The sequence below is a fragment of the Aquila chrysaetos genome, chromosome 20 (genome assembly GCF_900496995.4).
Source record: "Aquila chrysaetos chrysaetos chromosome 20, bAquChr1.4, whole genome shotgun sequence".
In the NCBI taxonomy this organism is placed as follows: Eukaryota; Metazoa; Chordata; class Aves; order Accipitriformes; family Accipitridae; genus Aquila; species Aquila chrysaetos.
Window position 1 is genome coordinate 2,505,103 of NC_044023.1, and position 20,496 is coordinate 2,525,598.

Genomic DNA, 20,496 nt, shown 5'->3' on the forward strand with positions numbered 1-20,496 from the left:
GGCCCCAAGCGGCCGGGCCGGGCCGGGCGGGCAGGCCCCGGGCAGGCCCCGGGCAAAGCCCCGGCCCCGGGCCGGGCCGAGGCGGCGGCGCTCACCTGCAGGTCACCTGCTTCGTGCTCATCCTCGCCCCGCACCGGCCCGCCCCGGTCCGCCCCGGCGGCCCGGCCGGCTCCCCGCGCCGCGCTCCGGGGTTCCGCTCCGCCGCGGGGAGGAAGAAGGGCGGAGCCGCAACGCCGCGCCCGGACGCTATTCAGCGCCGCGCCGCCATGGCGGAGGCCGCCATCCTGCGGGTGCGGCACTGCGGGGCCGCCATCTTCTGCCGCCGGCCGCCCTCCCGCTGCCCCGCCTGCGGCCGCCCCCTGCGCGGCGCCGGGCTGCCCGCCGCCCCCGTCCGCCTCCCCAGCCCCTTCCGCCACGGCCACCGCCAGCCCCGCGCCTTCCTCCTCCGGCCCGCCGCCGGCACCTTCCTCGGGTAGGGGCGGGACGGGGTGAGCGCGGCGGGCGGGCGGGGGTCCCGGGGAAGAGGCAGCTTTCGCCTCCTTCCCACCAGCGACCGCGCCGGAGGAGCCGCCTGTAAGTCGCGACCCCAGCCCCGCCCGGGGAGGAAAATGGGTTTTTTTAGGTAAAGCCGTGCCTCCCCGCCCGCCCGGTGGGCGCCAGGAGCGCGGGGGGTGCCGCCGGCTCCGAGACGGGGGTGCGCGGGGGTCTGTCCGTGAGGGGGACGCGGGAGGGAGGCCGGCGGCCGTGGCCGACACCGCCGCTCTTCTTTCAGGGGCTACGACGGGGAGTCCGACCTGCACGTCGGCATCACCAGCACTCACGGTAAAAAGCGCTCTCCGGCTGCCTCCCACACCGCCGCCCGTCTCCCGTGCCTCGTTTTTCCGACCGCGTTGCCCCCGTTTAGGGCGGCCCGCGATTACCTGAACCGCCCGGCAGGTGTTTCGGAGCCGCCTCCGCCGTTGCGGCAATACCCGGTACCTGTTAAAAACGCAGGCGGGAACGTCCCGACACCCGGGGCTTTGCTGCCGAGGTGTCGGAGCCGGAGCTGGGCTGCTCGCTACGGCAGAGTTACCACGTAAAGGTCAGAGACTCTCGAGGCCGAGAGCTTCCCTCGCCTCGCAGCAGTGAGCACGGAGAGCTTCGAGTCAAAGCCACGCACCGCTCTTCGCAGGGCACGGAACGGAATTGGCGGGGGGACTTCTGTTCCCGACACAGGGAGATAAAAAGCTAGGCAGCCTACTTCTTTAAAGAAGTTACGGGAAATTTTGACTTGAACGCAGTTTTTGCTAATTCTAAAAATACCCCTAATTAAAAAACAAACGAACAAAACTTTAAAAAGCCGCGTTAAACACCGCATCGGGTTCTCCTAGAGTAGGCGCAGCCTGCAAAATCTCACTTCAGATGTTTAATATAAAACTGGTCTAATTTGGGGGGTTAAAAAAGAAGCCTGGTTGTCCTTAAGTTGCTTTCATTATCAAAAGACTGCTGAAATGACATTGTAAAAATAAGAACGGGTTCTTGATAAAAGCAAGTACTGCATTTTCTGCTCTGTAGCCACAGAAGGCCACTGATGGGAAGCTATGGTATAGCTGGTCTAAGAAAGAATGGCAGTATGGAAAACTAGTAGTAGCTTTCATCACTTAAAAAAAAAAAAAAAAAATATGGCTCCGATTCTGCAGTGCCACCTGACAATGTATTGCTCTCTGTTTTCAGGCGTGGTGTATAATTACAACGAAGAAGGCATTCACAGAGCTGAAACTGGATGGGAACAGTGCATTAGTATCCCACTAGTACAGCCAGACATGTTTGGGCTTCTTCAGCAGTGGGATAAGCTCCTAGAGGAATTTTCTGTGGGAGAGGCCTGGCTTCCTCACAGGTATGTAGTTTAAAAGCTGGATGCAATAGAAGTTTTTAGTCTAGGATGATAAATTGGGCTATTCCGTTTTGGACCCTGTGAGCCTTGTGGTTCATTCAGAGCCTTGCTCCTTTAGAACACACATTTCTAACAAACCATTCTAAACTATGCCGTCAGGCCGTCTTGAAACTTAGTGGCCTTGCTAAACATAAAGGGAGTATTTTGAAGCTGTAAGTAACAAACTCATCTGCTGGAATGTTAAAGCTCTAAAACAAGGGATCATTTGAGGGAAGTTTTCTTCAGAAACAAAAGAATTTTGCATGAAAAAAACCCAGTTCAATGAAACATTACCTTCAAGAGTACACTGCTGAGTACAGAAGTAGAAAAGCCCAGGCGCAATTCTGCAACGCTGTCTTCTCCGTTTCAGCGGTTTTAGGGGTGTGTGCATTTACAGGCTGACTGCGCTGATGGGATTCTTGCTCAGATGCTACATCCAGATGACTTCTTTGTTGTCAGTGATCAGAAGTGGGAAGCACAGTCAGGCTCATTTCCAGCTGGTTCATAACATTGCTTTGGACAGTTAAATACAGAAAGACTTCCACATATTTTGAATTAAACCAGTACGCTCCAGCAAGAGCGTTCAGTTCTTTGTAGCTTTCCTTGAAGTGAATGCCCAATGACAGTGTTACAAGTTACGCAGCCCAGCCAAAACACGCACTGCCACATCACCAAGCCTGCTGATGACAAAGCAGCCTGCTCTCCAACACACCAGTCCTTGAACTGTTCATCAGTAACAGTACCTGTAACAAACAGCCTGTCTGAGCATAGTTCTGTGAACTGTTGCTCACAGTTCTGAGCATGTCTGTTGACGTCATCTTATATAAAAGAAGACAAAAACCCACAAAAGATCAAAAGCAGGTTTTAGCAATTCAGTATGTGCTTGACTCTAAAATTTGAGAGATAATGTATTATCTTCCTAATACCAGGGGATGAAAGAATTTGACCTAGAGTACAATTTTTAAATGTCTGTGGAACTTACAAAGCCAATAGGATTTGTGTCTCATACTTAAGCAGTTCCCAGTGCCTTAAAGTTATCACGAAAACTAACTTGATGTCAAAAAAGCATTGGTAGAAGGTGGGTAGGTGTGTGCACCTCTTCTACAAGCTTTTCTTTGCTTGTCCTCCATCTGCTACCTCCTGACAAAGGGGCCTACTTTTTCCACAAATAGACCAGTGACCACTAAACTGCTGAAAACCAACCTTTTTTTTTTTTTTTTTTTTTTAAAGATGTTAAATTAACTCTTTATTTTTTCAATGGACAGGAACTGTGCTAAGCTAACCCTGTAACTCCTTTGGGTTCAGGCCAAGCCTGATTCTAATTTTCTTGACTGCTTTTCATTTACTGGGAGGATGGTATATAACAGCAGCAAAGAATAGCAGCCACAGCCATGACCGACAGTATCTTAAATTACTGATTTGCTTGTCGGGATATAAAGACACACTTCCCAAAAATGAGGTGCTAACTGGAAGACACAGAGGGTAGTAAGAAGTGTATTACAGAATCTTTTGCATTACAAATACAAAGATAGTGTGCAAACAGAAATGAGGTGTTACGTGCTTTGCTTAATTGCGGAACTGATTCAGGAAAGCGTTGTGTACTCACAAAAGTTATCCAGACGTGCTGTGGCTCTCTGCAGGCTCAGCCCTGAGCTGGTTAACCCAACAATTTTTTCAGTGTCGTTTCCAGAGGTTTTGTACTGCACAGTGATGATGGCCACTCCTGAAGTTACTCATCATTATTTTTCTGAACAATTATTTTGGTAAAGTAAGTAGGCCGTAGCAAATCACTTGCTTACTGAATGGGAGCTCATAGGTCACTTCAGATACCCTTAAAAGAGCTTTGAAGAAGACAGTGAGCTGTCCTGAACTGGGCTCAGGGTCGCAGGGTTGCTTTTGACACCCATAGCCCTCAGATCTTGCAAAAACACCTTGTAAATGCCCAGGGCTGACGGGCAAGCCATGTGGCAACACAGACCATGGAGCCACTGACAGTACAAGGCAAGGAATGAGTCACGGGACCAGGAAGAACAAGGGAAAAATGACAGGGGATGAGGCAGTTACTGAAGAAGCTTGAGGATTAGGCAGATGGCAAACAGGAGTCTGAGCAGGTCTGTATCAAATGCAGTTACACAGGGCCAGTGGAAAAAGCAGCACTATGTGGTGAGGGAGTGGAATAAATTACTGAAGTTGTTAGTGGTCAACATGAAGCATTTGGGAGAATCTGAGAAACATTCTGACAGTGAAAAGAACAGGTAAGTACCATATGCTCCTAGGGCAGGGTCGGGGCGGGGAGGGGGGAAGGCAAGAACATCTTAAATGGTGGCTGCTGCTATTCAGTTAGTATTTCTGGCCTTGCACAATTGGCACAAATAATTGCCAACAGGAGTATGGCACACCATCTAGCAACTCTATCAATATATTAGTGATAAAATTTATATGATTTTAAGTAAGCTTCCAAGTTAATGCCACTCTGAAAGAAGTGCACGTGGTAGCACACAATTAACATCACTGCTGCAGGAAGAAGTTTTCAAGATAAGAGAGTAACAATATATGGAAAAGGAAAGGTTAACAAGGTAAAAGCCAAATAAATCTAAAAAATAAGAACTCATTATTGTAAAGGCTGCAGCTGCCTTTTTTTTTTGTTTGGTTTTTTTCATGCTCAGTTTCTGGTATCCCTGGCTGCAAAGTCCAACTTGTGATGAATAGAATGTATTTAAACACCCGTATTAAAGGAAGGTGGCAATAGTTCTTGGAGAGCATGCACTTCCTTATTTCACTCAGTAAAATATTCTTCCGTGCGTAATTAATGGATTAGCGCTAACTCTTACCAACGAGATATTTTTCCTAGGTATGACGAACACGACCACAACTGCTACACATACGCGCTGGCATTCATTAACAGTGTGCTGACTGCACAAGGAAAACGGCAAATGAGTAAAAGTGAATTTACAGAGAAATTTGTGATCCCACAGACAAAGAAAGCTTCCAAATACATTACTCTGCATCAGGAGCTAACAGCTAATGATTTCTACATTGTACCCCTTCCCGATCAAGAAAAACTGTGCTGAAAATTGTAAGTTGCTGTATTAAAACATCTACAACATGCAATAGGAAAATGAAGTCTTAAGACTCCAAATCTCAGGGTTTAAGATGCATGATCTACTAATATATTTAAAAACAATTAACATGTTAGCCTGCACATCATGGAAGGATCAGGAAACTGAACTTGTGCATCTGAATGATACAATATGCATACAATGTATGTACTACAGAAAATTTAAATGGGAACTATTCATGTGGAAAAAGGTTCTCCTGTTTACATTCGCTATATGCTCTGTCCCACCAAGACATTTAAGGCTAGACATCATAACTGCTGTGTAATGAAGGGTTTTGACAAATGAACTGTGGTAACTTAAGCTGTAGCAAACCAAAATGTTTTTTTTCCTGTCACGGTTGTTTACTGTTGGATGAAAAAAAGGGAATTTTTGCTTGTGTGCTGCTGAAATCCAAAGTCCATGACTTAATGCTGATTCACCACATGCAAAGTTACTTTCATTTACTTTAGTTACTAATAAATATAACAACAAATTAATGCAGCCTCTTTGCCAGATATATTTCTTTTCCAATTCTTCTTTACATTTTGCACATTTATTCCTCAAACCAAGACAAACGCTTAGTATTAAAAGATAATAATTTAGTGTCTGTATCTGTTAGTATCTGTAATAAGCGAAAGACTCCTCAGGATTTATCTTGAGTTAAAAATTTAGAACTTAGCAAAAAGAAATTTAAGTTAAAAGAAACGCAAAAGGTCCTCCAAACAGCACTTTTACCTATTGTACATTACATGGAAGTGTATGCTGAGGTCAAAATTCTGCAGTCCATAATTTTGTGCAATTTATTTACTTACATTCCAGTTTAACAAAATAATTTCAGCTTTTTTTCCTTCTACTCAGTTCTGCAAAGTAAGCTGGTTTTAGTCTAGATGTAAGTCCTGTTTTCTCAAAGATGGAGAAGTAATCATAAATGATGAGGCTTATGTCCACATCTAGTTTATATTTTTGTATACACAAACTGCATTAACCCCACCCCCTCAGTACTCTCCATACACCAGGCTTTACACACTCCCCTGACTCCTGTGTTCTTCCATTTCTTGCTAAATTCTAAATTACAGCTCCTTTAAAAGCATATTCAAAAACCACAACACAATAGAGACAACCAGGTCAAAACACGCAATTCTGCTGCTGTTAAGAGACCTCCTATCCACCCGCTCCTACTGCAAGTCAGAATTCTTCAGCTAGGATTTGGCGTACAAAAAGAAATTATGGTATGCTATTTTTGAGTGAATCAGAATCCACACTTCATCTAAGTACTGTATTTTATTGGTAAAATACAAATACAATGGCAAGCATCAGTGCTATGGTACAACTATCTAGTGTAAGTTATTTGATACAACAGTACCGAAACATGAAGTACAGTTATCTGCAGCTAGAAATAAAACACCTTGCCATGTACAGTCAACGCATACATACCTGTTCAGCTTGAAAAAGCTATTAGGCAATTAACATTCTCATTTTACATCTTTCCAGTAGCAGTCGTATTAAAGGAAAGCAAAGACTAGAAGATCTCCCACTTTGAGTTGTATGTAGTTTCCTGCATTCATGACGTGACTTCACAATCTAAACTGCCTAAGTAAACAAGATTGTGGTTTTGTGTTTGGTGGGAACAGTCCAAGTTGACAGAATTTTTACCAGCCCTGGAAAATTTCCTGCGACCAGGAGGCAAAACCCCTTTTACAGTGAATGAAAACAGCACAAAGACAATCCAAAACGGTGTCATTGTCATCAGCTATAATGTATGCCTACTGTTGCAGTAAATGACTTCTCTCACAACCCGGGGCGGGGTGGGGGGGAGATAAATAAATCTTAACAGCACAGTGATGCAAGGAAGCCTATTGTTCGAAGACTAAGATGGAATTCAAATGCCTGAATCTAACACAGCAATACTTAAAATGCAGCACAGTTGATACTTAAACCTCCTGGCTCTACTTGAAAGACAGCTGAATACTTCCTCGGTTGGTTGGTTTGTTTTCCAAATTGGCTTAGCAATAGTAAGCATTTTATTTAGGAACATGCAATCTAGATGACTAAATCTTACAAAAAAGTTAGAAAATAGCAGGCATCTAGTGTAGCAAGACAGAACTGCTCAGCACTGTCCTATACCTCACTCTATACAAAACACAGCAGTGTCTCCCAGTCTGTTTTACTACATGTGATAGGCCAGGGCAGAGAGCTATGAGTGCACTATGAAAAAAACCAAGCGTATAGACCGTTGTAGTTACTGGATAAAAGAGAAAGAAACAGTGATGAAACTGAGACCTACACTTGCCAAGCTAGAGAGACAGACTTCCTCTCACCAGCTCAGCAAATCTTCATTATTTTCTGCACAGTAACCCACCTTCAGCAAAAGTAAAGGGCATCAACTCATGGTCAGGGCATCTTGCTGCCATGGGGCAAGATTAGGCCCTTCCTTTCAAGGAGGAATCTTACGCTGCAAACCCCAGGGAAAGACAGACATCTTACCCTAGTGGGGAAAGGTGCCTAACACTTAACTTTGCTGTTAGGTGCTTAGACCCCAGAATTAATTTAAATCCTTGCACATTCTGGGAAGAGTTCCTCAATTCTGAGCAGTGCTTGTGAAAATAAGCCACCGAATTCCAGGGTCTAGGCACTTAACAGCAACGTGTTACAATGCTCAATATTGCAACAACCAACTCTCTCCCCAAAGCTCAGTTTGTGCAATTTCATCAAGGCTATGAAGTCAGGTTTCGGTTGAAACAGAATGGTACCATAGGTATCCCAAAAGGTTATTTGGCTCGCTCTAATTACTGCTGGCTTTTAACCAGTTAAAAAACAGCATTAAACTTGAGGATTATCAAATTTAAGTTCTCATTTCTGAAGAAATGTAGGACCCTGTGCTGAGCTACAAAACGAAGTTAGTCTTACAATTCCCAAGTTCATCTCTGAATAATCTGTGAGGTGTTCCCAGAAAACTGATCACTCATTGCTTAGGCTTTCAGGCAGACGTAGAGGTTTTGGACTTCAGTGGCTCTGCAGGCCACAGTGCCTATTCAGCACTAATGCCTAGATCTGTCAGAATATTAAAAACACCATCACTAATGACTGCAGTCTAGCCACCATTCAAACATACATGTTTGTAAGTTTTAATAAAACAAACAAGTACTTTGAGTTCGGGGACAGCTTTAATTTTTTACCCTTCATGTGCATTATTATAGTTCAGTTATGTTTTCAATACAACATTCTCTCCAGTAAACAGGATATACCTCATTTTAAATAGCATTTATACATACCAACTGAATCTGTTCATAGAAACTGCTCTGAGGCAATGGTTCATCATGAGAAGATCAGGTAAAAAACAAGAAGTAGTTTTTAAAAAAATAAGTTTTTCCTATACAGTCAGTCAAAGTTCATCTTGCTCACTGCGCTCACGGGAAGAAACCCAACGAGTTACAATCAGTTCCTGAAATAAAAACCAGCAATTATTATAGAGAGGGGGACACCCTCCCCCCAAGCCTACATGTAATCAGCGAGGGATGGGGATTAAGCCTTTAGCAAATTGACATATATTATGTGACCACTGAGAAATTTTAGTAGATGACTACATTTGTTCCTGAAGTGAACTGGCCTCTTGCACATTTTTCTCCCTTCATTTTTAAATATACGTTAACCTTACAGTCTCCATAGGTAGCCCTGTTTCCCCATGCAAATGCTTACATTCACAGTAGCAGCAACATTAAAATTTGGATTAGAAGATCTTAAGTCTTTAAAGAGCCTGCAATGCACTTCTTATGCCTTGGGGCACAAAGGAATCTCATTATTTTATTGCAGCTATGCGTGCAAAAACCAAAGCATGCTAAAGAGCAAGCAACAGTTTAAGGGGCCTCTTACAGTTGGCTGTCCAGCTGTCCCAAGGCAAAGCTACACAGGCAAGGGAGAGAAGCAATTACTCACCTGAACCTTAATTCTTTTCATACATTCTGGTGTCAACATCTCTTCTTCAGTCATGTCAGATGGTCTAATCAAATAGCATAACATAAGTTCCTGTTGGCAAACAGAAAACATGAATACATGAATTTCAACCGATTTCTTTCTATACAAGTTTTAGATTAATTAGCTATGCAGACCAAGTTTCCTACAAGATGTCTTCTGCAAACCAAGTTGGGGAGAGCTGTATAATATGCATATCTCATTTTCCTTATCAAAGCATAATACTGCGATAGGATAAAATAGAATTATAGCACAACACCTGAGCAGCATGGCTGTGAGTATGGGAGCACTATGTCTGAGGCTCTATCACAGAGAAAAGCTTTTGGAAACTTTCAGTTTCACTGTTCAAAAGAAAATCCTGGTAGATGGAGAGGGCTTTAAAAACAGAAGTGGCAAGCAGGACAAAAGTGTCCCTCAGGTCTTTCTTCAGTTCCTCACACAACTTTTAACATTCCTACAGGCAACAGATCTTTAATAAGGTGCTTCCAGAATTCATCTGGATATTGGCAAAGGAAACTTGTTCGCCTATTGGCAACTCAACATGTTCTTCAGCAGACTAGAAACAGAAGGGTTCTCTTCCCAGCCTCACTCCGACACCCTGTTCTTTGGAACTAAACTGTACATTCATCATTTTAAAGCTATTTTAAAACTAGCATCTTACACTTACCTTAGAAGCATTAACAGTTGTTCTGTTCAACCCAGACAAGGACTTCCAGCTGAGTGGTCTGCAAAGAGGACCTTCAAAATTATCATCAACTAATTCAGCAATGACAGAGTAACTGGAAAACAAAGCAGATAGGACAATTCATGGAAAGAAAATTACCATTTTTGGAAGATCACGAAACTTAAGAATGAGAGCCTAAAGATTGGTGTTAAACAATATGCCAGCATGCAGTAAGCAAGTTGTGAAACTTAAGTCTCTTTCTACTAAGAAAAGAGGAGAAAAGATGAAGTTGTGAATATGCTTACTGGCACTTTCCCTCCCCACCCTTCTGCTGATGCCTGTGGCATTCTCTTATGAATGCCAGTCAGACATTTATAACCAATTTATTATCTAGGAGTTCAACCTGACTAGTGAACAAATAAAGACAATTATCATCCCTTAAAAGTTTTTTCTCCCAAATTACATAAATTATCCATACCATATATTTTAAAAAGTCAGTATTACTAAATCAAATTACTTTCCTGAGTGCATTCATCATATGAGTGCTAAATATGCTCATTGCAACCTTTAATTTTTAATGTCTTACTACTGTTACATGAATTCAATGAAACGGCATTATTTAGTACCTCTGCTAAAAGGACTTCTGCATTTCAAGTATGAATGCATCTGACAAAGTATTTTGAGTGAAGAATATGTGCTTAACCAGTGAAGATACTAAATTTGCGCAAGAGAAATTTACTAATTTGAAACTAAGAAATTAGACAGAAACATGAGCTTCAAACCTTGCATGATAGAAGGGGGGGCCTTTTCGATACAGCACTGAAATGGAAGAGAAACACCTTAGATAATCACAGAGTTTCCATCTAAGTTTAATACCAGGGTCCATAGATATTTTCAAATGTTTTATAAGTTTTAATTACATAAGACAAAACTTCAACACTTTTGAATTCTGCTCAGAATTAAGTTGTCCCAGCAAGTGCAGAGAGAGCGAAGAGACAAAAAAACCTGTGGGAGCAGCAGGGTGACTCAGGGCAGGGGAGTGGCAGGTAAAAGATAAAGTAGAAGAGCCAAAGGACAGTTAGCAATTGCCATGGGAAAAAGTTTAGGATGGAATTTTTCTGCAACAGACTCATGCTTTTAACACTGTATTTGCAACAGAAGTTGAGCCACAGGGGTACAATTAAAAGATCACAATAAGCCATCAAATTTCTGTTCCAAGCAAGCATTTTCCACAAGTTTTAGGAGAGGCACAGGGCACAAGTTCTTACATACTGCCCACCACAGCCACTAAAAGTTCCGTCTATACAAGGGTACACAAGACTCATCGCAGCTGGACTGCTGTAACTGAGCTAAATGGTTACATTTCCTGTCTTCCTTTGTCATGAGCTTATAAGAAGGGACTTTCTTTAACTAGCACAGCTTTTCTTATAACAGCTGGCCAGCACAGACTCTGTCAGGAAAAGGATGAGCAGCACTTCATTCCAGTGACAACCATGATTTGCAAATTATCTATTATAAACAATTGTAATAATACCAACTCTAAGAAGGTACTGCCAAAGAACAAGCAGCCAGAGGAGCTCAGGAGTAAGGCAGAACTCCTACTAGCCTTAAACTAATCCACTTCCTTTGTCTGGCACAAACCCAAAGGCAGTGATATGCTAAACAGTAAATTCAGGCCAGAACACGAATGGTGAATCAACTAGTATCAATTTCACATACACATCAGCTGATCAATAGCAAAACCCAATCTACAACCCAGGGTAATAAGAACAGTGATGATGAATTCAGCCAAACCTACACATGGATCTAAAGGACTAGCTCAGCACAACCTCGACATACTCAAATACTCAAACCCCCAAATTATAAAACTGCATCAGCAGTATTAAAACACCTGTTGGTTTGCATGCTCATATTAAAAAATATCTCCCTTTATGCACATTTGCCTGTAATGACAAGCATTACTGTACTGTTTATGTTGATGCAAGCTGAATGTAGTTCTTGAATTACTTAGCAAGGGATTACGGACACTACTAATTATTTCTGTAAGATTAAAACCCTGCCATTAACAAAAAAGCAAGTCCTTTCCCCTCTCTCCCCCACCCCCCAAAAAAAATAAAAATTCAGAGAAACAGTCTTAGCAGGAAGTGCAGCAGAAGTCCAGCTTCCATTAAACAGGGTGAATAATGAGAGGTATGGTCTTTGATGTGAATTGGGATCTAGATGCAAACCTGCTATTCCAGAGACTGTCACGTTAACACTGCAGAAGATGTCTTTAGAAGGGGATAGAGAAACTTGGGAAGGGAATTTCAGTGCAATCCTGTATTATTAACCTCATGAAGCAAAACAGCAGGCCTTTAGAGCTATCTCTTCAGCTACTGCATATGTGATGTTATTTTCTACTCGCATTCTAACTCCATTGCTAACCCACAGTCTAGCCAAAAATGTCTTTTGCCAGCTGCAAGCAGCAAAGCCTGCTCCAGTCATGCAGCTCCTCACTGTTGAATTCATTTTTGGCACTGGAGTCTTGCACTGCCTGAAAAGAAGTCAGTTGCAAATGATTCAATTTTTTAAGGAAGCTACTCACAGAGATCAGTTCCATACTTCAGTCCGACTTTGGGGACCCAACCCTTACTGCGGAAGTAGTGATACGCCATGTAGGTAGTTTTAAAATTGGGCTTCACTTCGCTGAAAACTTCCCATAGCTTCAAAATAGTTAGGGGCTCCTAAAAATCACAACCAAAGGCATTAATGTGGCTACATTAATATTAAGCAGATATAGAATACTGTGTGTAGTAGAGCTTAACAGCCAAATATCAAATACCACAATCTACTGCAAAGAGCATGAACTTTGGGCAATAAAATATGGAATCCCTAAATGTAAGATGGAAACCTGTTGCTCCATTTAGTGGGTTTTTTAGTATTTCACAAGCAGTTCCATAATGCCCTTGTTTAAAGGAAAAACTGATAATTCTTAAACTAGAAGCACAGGTTTCAATTATTTTGTCATTACGTTAACAGTAGCTTGATATACTTATAAATTAATGCTTAAAACTCAAAGGAATTTTCCTGTTTCAGAAAAGAGAGGCTATTCACCATATTATTCCTCCCATACTTGCTTTCCCCATACTTCCTGCCTAAGTTAGAACAAAAACCTTTCTCTACAGAAAGACCGTGCTTAACTCTATTTGCCTTGGTAAACACAAAACATTCAGACCAGTATTTCATAAACAGAAATATCATTACTTATAAGAAAAGCTTCCTAATTACTCTGTTTGGTATTTTCTCCTTCAGAGTTAACTGCATAAAATACTGCCATAGTAGGTAAAAATTTCAGACCAAAACATATCCAAACTAATGGTATCCCCAGCAATCTAAAATGAATCCAATCTCTTACCTCACCGTAATAAATACTTAAACATCCCAGAGCGTACACCAAGAAAAAAGCCTAAAAAAAATAAACAGAATAAGTTTAACTGATAGCTAAACTCTTCCTGTAGTTTATATTCCACACAAGAACACAGGCTCAAATTAATTTTGCTCAAGAATCCTAATGTCATCAAGACAAACAGGTTGCCTGAAAGTTTCCTTTGAGATTTGTCTTCATGACCTTTACATTTCAACAGACACAGCACTACAAAAAAATCTGTGCATGTGCTGTAGACTCTTGAAGGCACGGTGTTAAAACTAACATACATGAACATATTTAGAAGCAGCACAATCGAAGCAGGATTTATATAAATGTTATATTCCTGGTATTTCTATACTTAAGTCCTATCACTGGTCTCTTTGTCAGTGGGATTATTCATCTAAAGTGAATGGGATTGGACCCTACATATGTTTTTTAACCATATCATGTAATTATCGCAGGTTATTAAAAATAAGTTTAATGACTAAGAAAATCCAAATACTTAGGAGGCACAGGGGAACCCTGTACTTTAGAAACAGGTATTAAATTACATTGTAACATTGATTAATGTTTACTTCTCAGATTAAAAGTAAAACAACTTGTACTGTAGTTGAAGCATACCTCTTCCAAGCTGAGTTGTAAATATTCAAAAATCCTAAATGGATTTCTTCTGCATACTAGTTTTTCCTTCTTGACAAGCTACAAGAAAAATTTACTATATTACTAAAACTTTAAACTGGAAAAAATACTGAATTCTGAAAATAGCACTGATGATACAATTTTTCTAAAAGATTAGGATACTCTTTAACCTTACATTTTCTTGAGCATGAGCAGACTCATCTTCAGGACATAAGCTACCTTCTTCTTCCTCTTGCACCAATACATACTCTGGAGCACATTCTTTTGACTTGATCATCTCACAAGATCTTTGCTCTGTGCTCTCCTTAGCCTTGCAGCCACAATGCACGAGAAAACCATGCTTCTGGCAAGACACTTCAGCTATCTCCTTTGAGTCATCTTGTTCCTGTTGTTTAGAGCCACATATGGCCACAGGATCAAACGCTGGATCTCCTCCCAAACAGGCTTTCTTGTAGCCTTCATTCTGATTCTCAGGACTTGGGGCTACTACATTTCCAGTGTCTGTAGAAGATTGTCTGGAAAGTTCTGCATTTTCTGTATTTGGGCCCATTCTGTCGCAACTATTACCGGTTTGTTCAGCTCCATCCTCTTCCAAAACCAGCAGCTTAAGAGGCTTAGTGTAATTTTCAAGAATTTTGGTAACCGAGCAGTCATCAAATCCTTGCTCTTGCAAAATACTTTTAGCCCACTGAACACGACACTGGTACCTAGTAAACATGTAAATGAGAAGTTCTAGGGCATTACATCCTTTAATTAACACCTCAGAAACATCTCAAAAAAAGGAAGATTCAGCACAGTTCACAAAACAAATCTGAACACACACCCCAATAACTGCTATGCAATGTACAACATGCACAATGTAACAGGACTCCAGTCTTCAGACAACTGCAGACATGACTGAATATCAAGATCCTGCTACCTTCTTTGGCTTTGTTTTGCCTGTTCAATTTCTGTGGCAACAAACACCCTTACTGAAGGTTGCACAAAGACCATGGATTGAGGACTATCGCTACATAGTTTCAGGAAGCAAGAACTTCACCAGCAAAAACTCCTTTCTCCCATGGAAGCCTTAAGCCTGAATTCCCTGCAAAACCATCCTGGTATCAGAGCCTGCGTGATGAAAATATGCAACAAGACTTTGCATACAGATCTCTCACACACTTCATCTATTATACAGCTAACTACTGAGAACAGTATCTTCAAACTCTGTTTTAACTACCTTTGAAACAGCAATCGCATAGCAAAACCACCAGTGTAAAAACCATAAGCAGAAACTACCTTCAGTTTTAACCAAAACCCTCACATTCCTGAGAAATAACAATAATTCTATCAGCGAGATAGTAGCTGAAAGCTGTAAATACTTCTAATGTTTTTAAATTATGATAGAGTCTTTAGTGCCCCCTTAGTTATTTCTCCTTGGAAGATAACATTAATACCCAGTCGAAGACATTAATCTTCATTTTGTGAAAGTTACAGGTAGCTGAGTGCAGCTATCCTTATTCAAACTTGGTCAACTCTAGTACAATATTCTTTATTTCCCCAGACAAAACCCCAACACAGCAATTACAGACCAGGTAATGAAGAACTGCAAAGACAATTAAATGCAAATTGCATGTGTCAACACAAAATATAAGTCCCTCTGGAGTCTCATAATAAAGCTATATAATTCAGTGCTGTACTTTTTGTTATAAAAGATAGACTCCTCTTTGTCCTATGATTTAATTACCACTTAATTTGCACTTACAGGTCTCTACTGAGACGGATCATGATGCACCTTCTGCACCAATGTAACAACACTTTCATTGATGCTCAGCTGTATTTGCTGACACATAAAGCAGTCACAAAGTAGACTAGTAAGAATGACAAGTGTTTCTGCAAGCAGTAATAACTGTAGTAGCAGCAGTAGTAATATTGCTACTGTTTGCCTTCCCTAAAGTTGAGGACTGAAGGAGCATAACTTTTAAATTTAAGTAAAGTAAAATTTTTTAGAGTTATTGTAGGATTAAAGCAAACAGGGTAACTACCTTGCACATTCTTACAGTTAGTTCATATACTATTTAAGCAGAACAATAAATATGTGGTCCAACACTCTGTTTTCTTAAATGTACAAACTAGCAGTGTTAATAGAGACTTTAAAAAAAAAACAAAACCATTTATGTATTAGAAAAGTTCAAAAGCTGCTTCAGCCTATTAATTAACACTATATTAATTCAATAAGGAATTGGGTAAGTTATTTTAAATAGCCTGCCCCAGAAACTTCTTTCTCTCCTCCTCAGCTGAAGGACAAGTTTATTATGGTTGATATTATTATGAATTAATTACACATACTACTATGTATACACTCAATCTTGGCTTCTAAACAGCAATTAACACATGCAAGCTTACATGCAAAACCATGCTGAATATCACCTACTATATTTCTACTGTTCCTAATGTGATTTATAAATGAAATACAAAGAAAAGAAATAGAAGCAAGTCATCAGCATGTATACGGCCAACTATTTGAAAACCAGCAAGATAAAACATAAAATACAATCACCTGTTTTCTAAAAAAACCAAGAACAATGTAAATTAACTTACTTTTTTGATGCAATTATAGGCATGTTTATGTTAACACCTGTATAAAGAAAAATCATACATTGTTTCAACAATATAAAAATGTTTTTACATGACTTTGAGCATTGAGGTAATCTGTGGCCTCATATTTACTCCCATTTTCAATCCTCTGCCATTTTGGTCCAACTTTTATTCAAGGAGGACATAACAGAACTAGAAAAGGTACAGAGAAGACTGAACACCCTGCACAAACAGAACAATTAAATCCACTATTCTTCTCCAGCCTGTAAAAAGACAGTCTTTCTATAAACGACCGAGAGCAGACCAGATTGGCTATAACCAGATTAAAAATTTCACGTATCCTTGCCTCATGATTTCATGGACACTGAAATCTACAGATTAAAACCAAGAAAAACTGGACAGTTATAGGAAGTTCAAGGATGATGTCTTTACTTACAGACTTCCTAATTAACAAATCAGTGAAGGCTAGGAGAACGCACTAAGGAGCTATCAACATACGTTTCCTGTTCTTGTATTTTTCCTAGGGATCTTGTACTGGCCATCATCAGAAACAAGGTATAGGAGGAGAGAGATCCTTGATCTGACCCAGTAGAGAGATTATTTTTCCATGTGTAATTTATAAACATGTATTTTCAATGAGTGAAGAAAAGTGAAAAGTACTATTATTAGAATAGTGATGGAAGTACAAATGGGCACAATTTACCTTGCCACTTAGTAACCAGTAAGGGATCTGAAATGCTGTACACTGGTCGACTTCTTGAAAGGATACCTTTTCCAAAATAGCCCTTCAAATAAAAGGAAAAATCCTTATTATATCATCAGACAAAAATGAACTTCTTTCCAAATATAAAACGTTTACTGCCAAGATCAGCTGAAAAAAATAACTGAAATTCTGCAGCATTTAAGCTTTGCCTAAAGCTCGTTGCTTAGCTTCTGATAACTACGTCAATATTAAACACCTGCACTCAAAGATTTGACCAGTGGAGGGTGTTGGGTCTTCTTCCTCAATTCTAAATATTTGTCAGTCGGCATCTCCAAGTAGACATTTGAAAGCAGATGCAGAAGAAAACACCTGTGTTTCAATGCTGTGACAATGTACAATAGAAAACAAAGAGATGGATAAAGCTACTGCTTAAGAATGGTGGTGAAATGGTACTCAGACATAAGAGACTTAATGTAGCTTATTTTACTCAGGAAGAAATCACTCTGAAGTTAAAAGAATTACACAAGCATTTATAAAACATTAAGATTCCAACCTCCTGAGCTTTAAAAACAAGAAAATGCTTTTGCAACGTTGCATAAAATGTTGAAAGGAGAAATAAACATAACAAACGTGAAGTCTCTGCAGCTGTTTTTTAGCTGACGACATCACTTAATTCCAAAATCTATTTGCTGGGATAAGAATTAAATACTTTTCACGTTTGATACCACATATATGTTTTGTACTGATTTCAGGAGAGGAAGGAGATATGGAGAACTACTGGAGGCTAAAGGGGAAGGAAAACATAAAGGCAGGCAGATTTTAACAGGTATCATGCTCTACCTGTGTCTAAAACACTAAAAATACTGTGCAAACAGGATACAGCACCTTGTTATACAGCTGTTCAATATCTTCAGGGTTCCTCACAATAACATTGTTGTTAATGATTTCAGCCTGGCATATTCTGAAATCCTTCCCACCTACATCCACAGGAAAGGGAGACTCATACGACTCAAAAACTCTTCTTTTCCTTCTTGGGGGATGAAAAACTGCTTCTGCCATTTCCTAATATTAGTGTTTCCTCCTAGAAAGCGGAAACAAAACATTTAACGTTCAGGAGTTAAAGTTCACCTATTTTTACATTTCAGCAATATTCCCTTCCCAACGGCAAATTAGCAATAAACCCTACGGTATAATCCAAGTTTAATCCTGTAACTATTATGCCAGCCGAACACAAGCAGCGATTTGCTAGTGTTATCTGTTAATCTTTTTCTCTTGGGCATTGCAGTATCCCCTGAAGACCGGGTAGGGATAGTTTCCGAGCCAAGAGTTTATAAAGTAAACTTCAGATGAAAGGCGAGTACATAAACTGCTGAAAACGTTTCAGGAATACAACAGACGAGTGAGCAGAACACGCAGAAAACCACAGCACACAAGCGCCTAAATATAAACTGTTTTGAATAATGACGGGAATAAATTTTGAAGAAAGAGCAGTGGCTCGGGCAGGTTTCTCTTCGTTAAAGAGGGAACCCCCTTCCAGAGGGAAATCGGACCGAGCAGGAGGCGTAGGGGACGGGCAGCCTTCACCGTCTGACAGAACCGCCGCGGGGGGCTCTTGGTGGCCGCAGCCGCGGGCCGGCGACCGGCACAGCGGGGCGTCAGCCCCGCTCATACCCCCCCTCCCGGCGTAGGAACCGCCTTTACACAGGGCCGGGCCTCTCCCCGACGGGATAAAGGAAACCCACAGCTCCGCCTCGCCCGCCCCGGCCCGGCCCGGCCCCGCGGACCACCGTGCGGCCGCAGGCCGGGCACCGCCGCTCGCCCGTCGCCACAGCAACCGCCCGCCCGCCCCCGTCACCGCCGCCCCCGTCACCGCCGCCCCCGTCACCGCCGCACGAGGAGGCCGCGCGCCGGCACGCAGGGCCGCGAGACCCCGCCCGCGCGTGCGCACGGGACGGGCGCGCGGGCGCCTCTGGGCGGCTGGCCCCGCCCCGCTCCGCTTGGCGGGAGGGCGGCGGGAGCTCCGCCCCGCTCCCTCAGCGCTCCCTGAGGCGGAGCGGGGGGGGGGGGGGGGGTGTCTCCGCCGGCTGCGGCGGGACGCCGTGTCCCGGCCCCGAGGGGCCAGCGGAGGCGGCCGGGCGGCCCCCAGGGGCCCGGCCGCGGGACCGGCCTCAAGGGAGAGAGGCGGAGATGGCGTCCGTGCGAGGAGGAGGAGGAGGAGGGGGGCTGGGTTCCCCGGGGACCGCGGCACCGCGTTTCTGGTTGCCGCCAGGCGTGGTGCTGCGGTAATGTCCCCGGGCTGCAAAACAACCGCTGCTGGCGATTTAAAAATAATAAAGTGAGAGAAGAACGACACTTCGTGTGGAACACCCATCCTGAAATGAATGATGAGCTTCATAATGAGCGGCGTTTGAGATACACGGGTGGGTGAAATTTTACAGCTGTGGGAGGTGAGGCAGAGACACAGTTTTCAGCTCGAAGCCATTTTTTTTGGCTCCGTAACAAACCCTTGACGTGGCCGTGACTCATATAACTGCCAGGGATAATGCAATGCTCCTTACACAACTTGTTAACAGAGGTAATTGTGATCGTGCCGCTTATCACCAGAGCCGAATTCAGGAGGACATGGTGGTGCAATTTGAAAAAAAAAAGCAGCAAAGCATTTTCACGAGTTAGGGAGGAGCAAACCGCCCTTTTTCTGTTTTGATACACAAGTGAACCTGTTACCAGTTTGAGCCTTGCTCATCAAATTCATCATCATACATGCAACTGTGATGCAACTACTCTTTCTTATTTTGAGGTTATATTGTGAGGTGCCACCATCAAAGAAAGAGAGGATCAAGACATTTTGGCTCCAGGGAGACAGAGAAGTCTGTGATTTTCAACAGAGAGATCAGTGAAGTCGCTGATGAAAAGTTGTAAAAATACATGATTCTTATGAGGTATTTTATCTCTTATTCCCATTTTCCCGACAGACTCGTGAGGCACGGAGGGGGCAGTAATGGTTACAAGGCCACGCAGGAAATGTAGCGCAAAACATGAGAACACTAAGCGAGTGTTCTTGCAGTTATTTCCTACAGAGGTCCACTTTATATACCATCTAATGAGTGAGAATTTATTTTGAACGTTGATTTACATACAAAGTGTTGAAGCTGAACCACAGAGGAGCCTGCTGCATTCCTGTCACCAAAGTACACAGCAATGCTCTGATAACTTCAGGTTTGTTCTTAGAGCTCTACCATTAAAATACCTGTGAGTTAAATTATTCTAGGTAACAACGTGAAAGTAAGCCAGTATCAAAGATGTCACTTTGTTTCAAAATCCCTTCTAAATTTTGTCAGATCAAGTCTCCTTTAAATGGAAGTGGAATTTATCTATGCTAGATATATCTGTATTTTCTCATTGTGCAGACGCATTGCTATGAGACGTACATTACAGTGAGAAGTAGACAAAACATAAAAAAGCTATAGGTCAGTTGCTTTCCTTCACATCTTGTTATCTTCATACAGCCTTGAGAGGGAAACCGCAGCA

General features: G+C 42.1%; 3 protein-coding genes across 18 annotated transcripts in view; 1 reads left to right on the forward strand and 2 right to left on the reverse strand.

Annotated features, from left to right (window-relative positions):
* Nucleotides 1–304, reverse strand: part of MKRN2 (makorin ring finger protein 2) — a 43,478-nt gene extending 43,174 nt beyond the window's left edge. For all 6 annotated transcript variants that reach the window (XM_030043434.2, XM_041118648.1, XM_030043435.2 and 3 more), the window contains exon 1: nt 96–304. In XM_030043434.2, the coding sequence (XP_029899294.1) occupies nt 96–121 (26 nt within the window). In that variant the 5' untranslated portion in view covers nt 122–304. The remainder of the gene's footprint in view (nt 1–95) is intronic.
* MKRN2OS (MKRN2 opposite strand) lies at nt 220–5,507 on the forward strand. 8 transcript variants are annotated; one of them, XR_005930937.1, is made up of 5 exons: nt 220–472; nt 773–822; nt 1,714–1,877; nt 3,888–4,167; nt 4,764–4,848. XR_005930937.1 is itself a non-coding variant. In XM_041118649.1 (4 exons), exons 1-4 carry the CDS (start codon nt 267–269, stop codon nt 3,987–3,989), a joined length of 522 nt encoding a protein of 173 aa, XP_040974583.1. In that variant the 5' UTR covers nt 220–266; the 3' UTR covers nt 3,990–4,204. The 8 variants fall into 8 exon arrangements, 7 of the variants coding, with proteins under 7 accessions (XP_040974583.1, XP_029899297.1, XP_040974584.1 ...); XM_041118649.1 differs by lacking the exon at nt 4,764–4,848 and having other exon boundaries at nt 3,888–4,204; XM_030043437.2 differs by lacking the exons at nt 3,888–4,167; nt 4,764–4,848 and adding an exon at nt 2,310–3,124 and having other exon boundaries at nt 1,714–1,876.
* A 769-nt stretch (nt 5,508–6,276) lies between these two features.
* TSEN2 (tRNA splicing endonuclease subunit 2) lies at nt 6,277–18,930 on the reverse strand. 4 transcript variants are annotated; one of them, XM_030043428.2, is made up of 12 exons: nt 18,847–18,930; nt 17,854–18,049; nt 16,969–17,050; nt 16,269–16,305; nt 13,864–14,395; nt 13,671–13,748; nt 13,038–13,088; nt 12,228–12,366; nt 10,426–10,462; nt 9,647–9,758; nt 8,944–9,033; nt 6,277–8,452 (listed from the first exon to the last, which is right to left on the reverse strand). In XM_030043428.2, the coding sequence occupies exons 2-12, from the start codon at nt 18,025–18,027 to the stop codon at nt 8,393–8,395; spliced, it is 1,392 nt and encodes a 463-aa protein (XP_029899288.1). In that variant the 5' UTR covers nt 18,028–18,049; nt 18,847–18,930; the 3' UTR covers nt 6,277–8,392. The 4 variants fall into 4 exon arrangements, 3 of the variants coding, with proteins under 3 accessions (XP_029899288.1, XP_029899289.1, XP_029899290.1); XM_030043429.2 differs by having other exon boundaries at nt 18,854–18,911; XM_030043430.2 differs by lacking the exon at nt 18,847–18,930 and adding an exon at nt 18,519–18,656.
* Nucleotides 18,931–20,496: the final 1,566 nt, after the last annotated feature.

Bases quoted from the DNA above. Each gene is read 5' to 3' on its own strand.
- TSEN2 (XM_030043428.2), bottom strand. From the start codon at position 18,027: ATGGCAGAAGCAGTTTTTCATCCCCCAAGAAGGAAAAGAAGAGTTTTT. The intron at 13,749-13,863 runs GTAAGGTTAAAG...TTTTTCTTGTAG, and splicing joins CTGCTCATGCTCAAGAAAAT to CTTGTCAAGAAGGAAAAACT. The intron at 9,759-10,425 runs GTTTGAAGCTCA...TTTGTTTTCCAG, and splicing joins CCCCCCTTCTATCATGCAAG to TTACTCTGTCATTGCTGAAT.
- MKRN2OS (XM_030043436.2), top strand. From the start codon at position 267: ATGGCGGAGGCCGCCATCCTGCGGGTGCGGCACTGCGGGGCCGCCATC. The intron at 473-772 runs GTAGGGGCGGGA...CTCTTCTTTCAG, and splicing joins GCCGCCGGCACCTTCCTCGG to GGGCTACGACGGGGAGTCCG. The intron at 1,877-4,763 runs GTATGTAGTTTA...TATTTTTCCTAG, and splicing joins GAGGCCTGGCTTCCTCACAG to GTATGACGAACACGACCACA.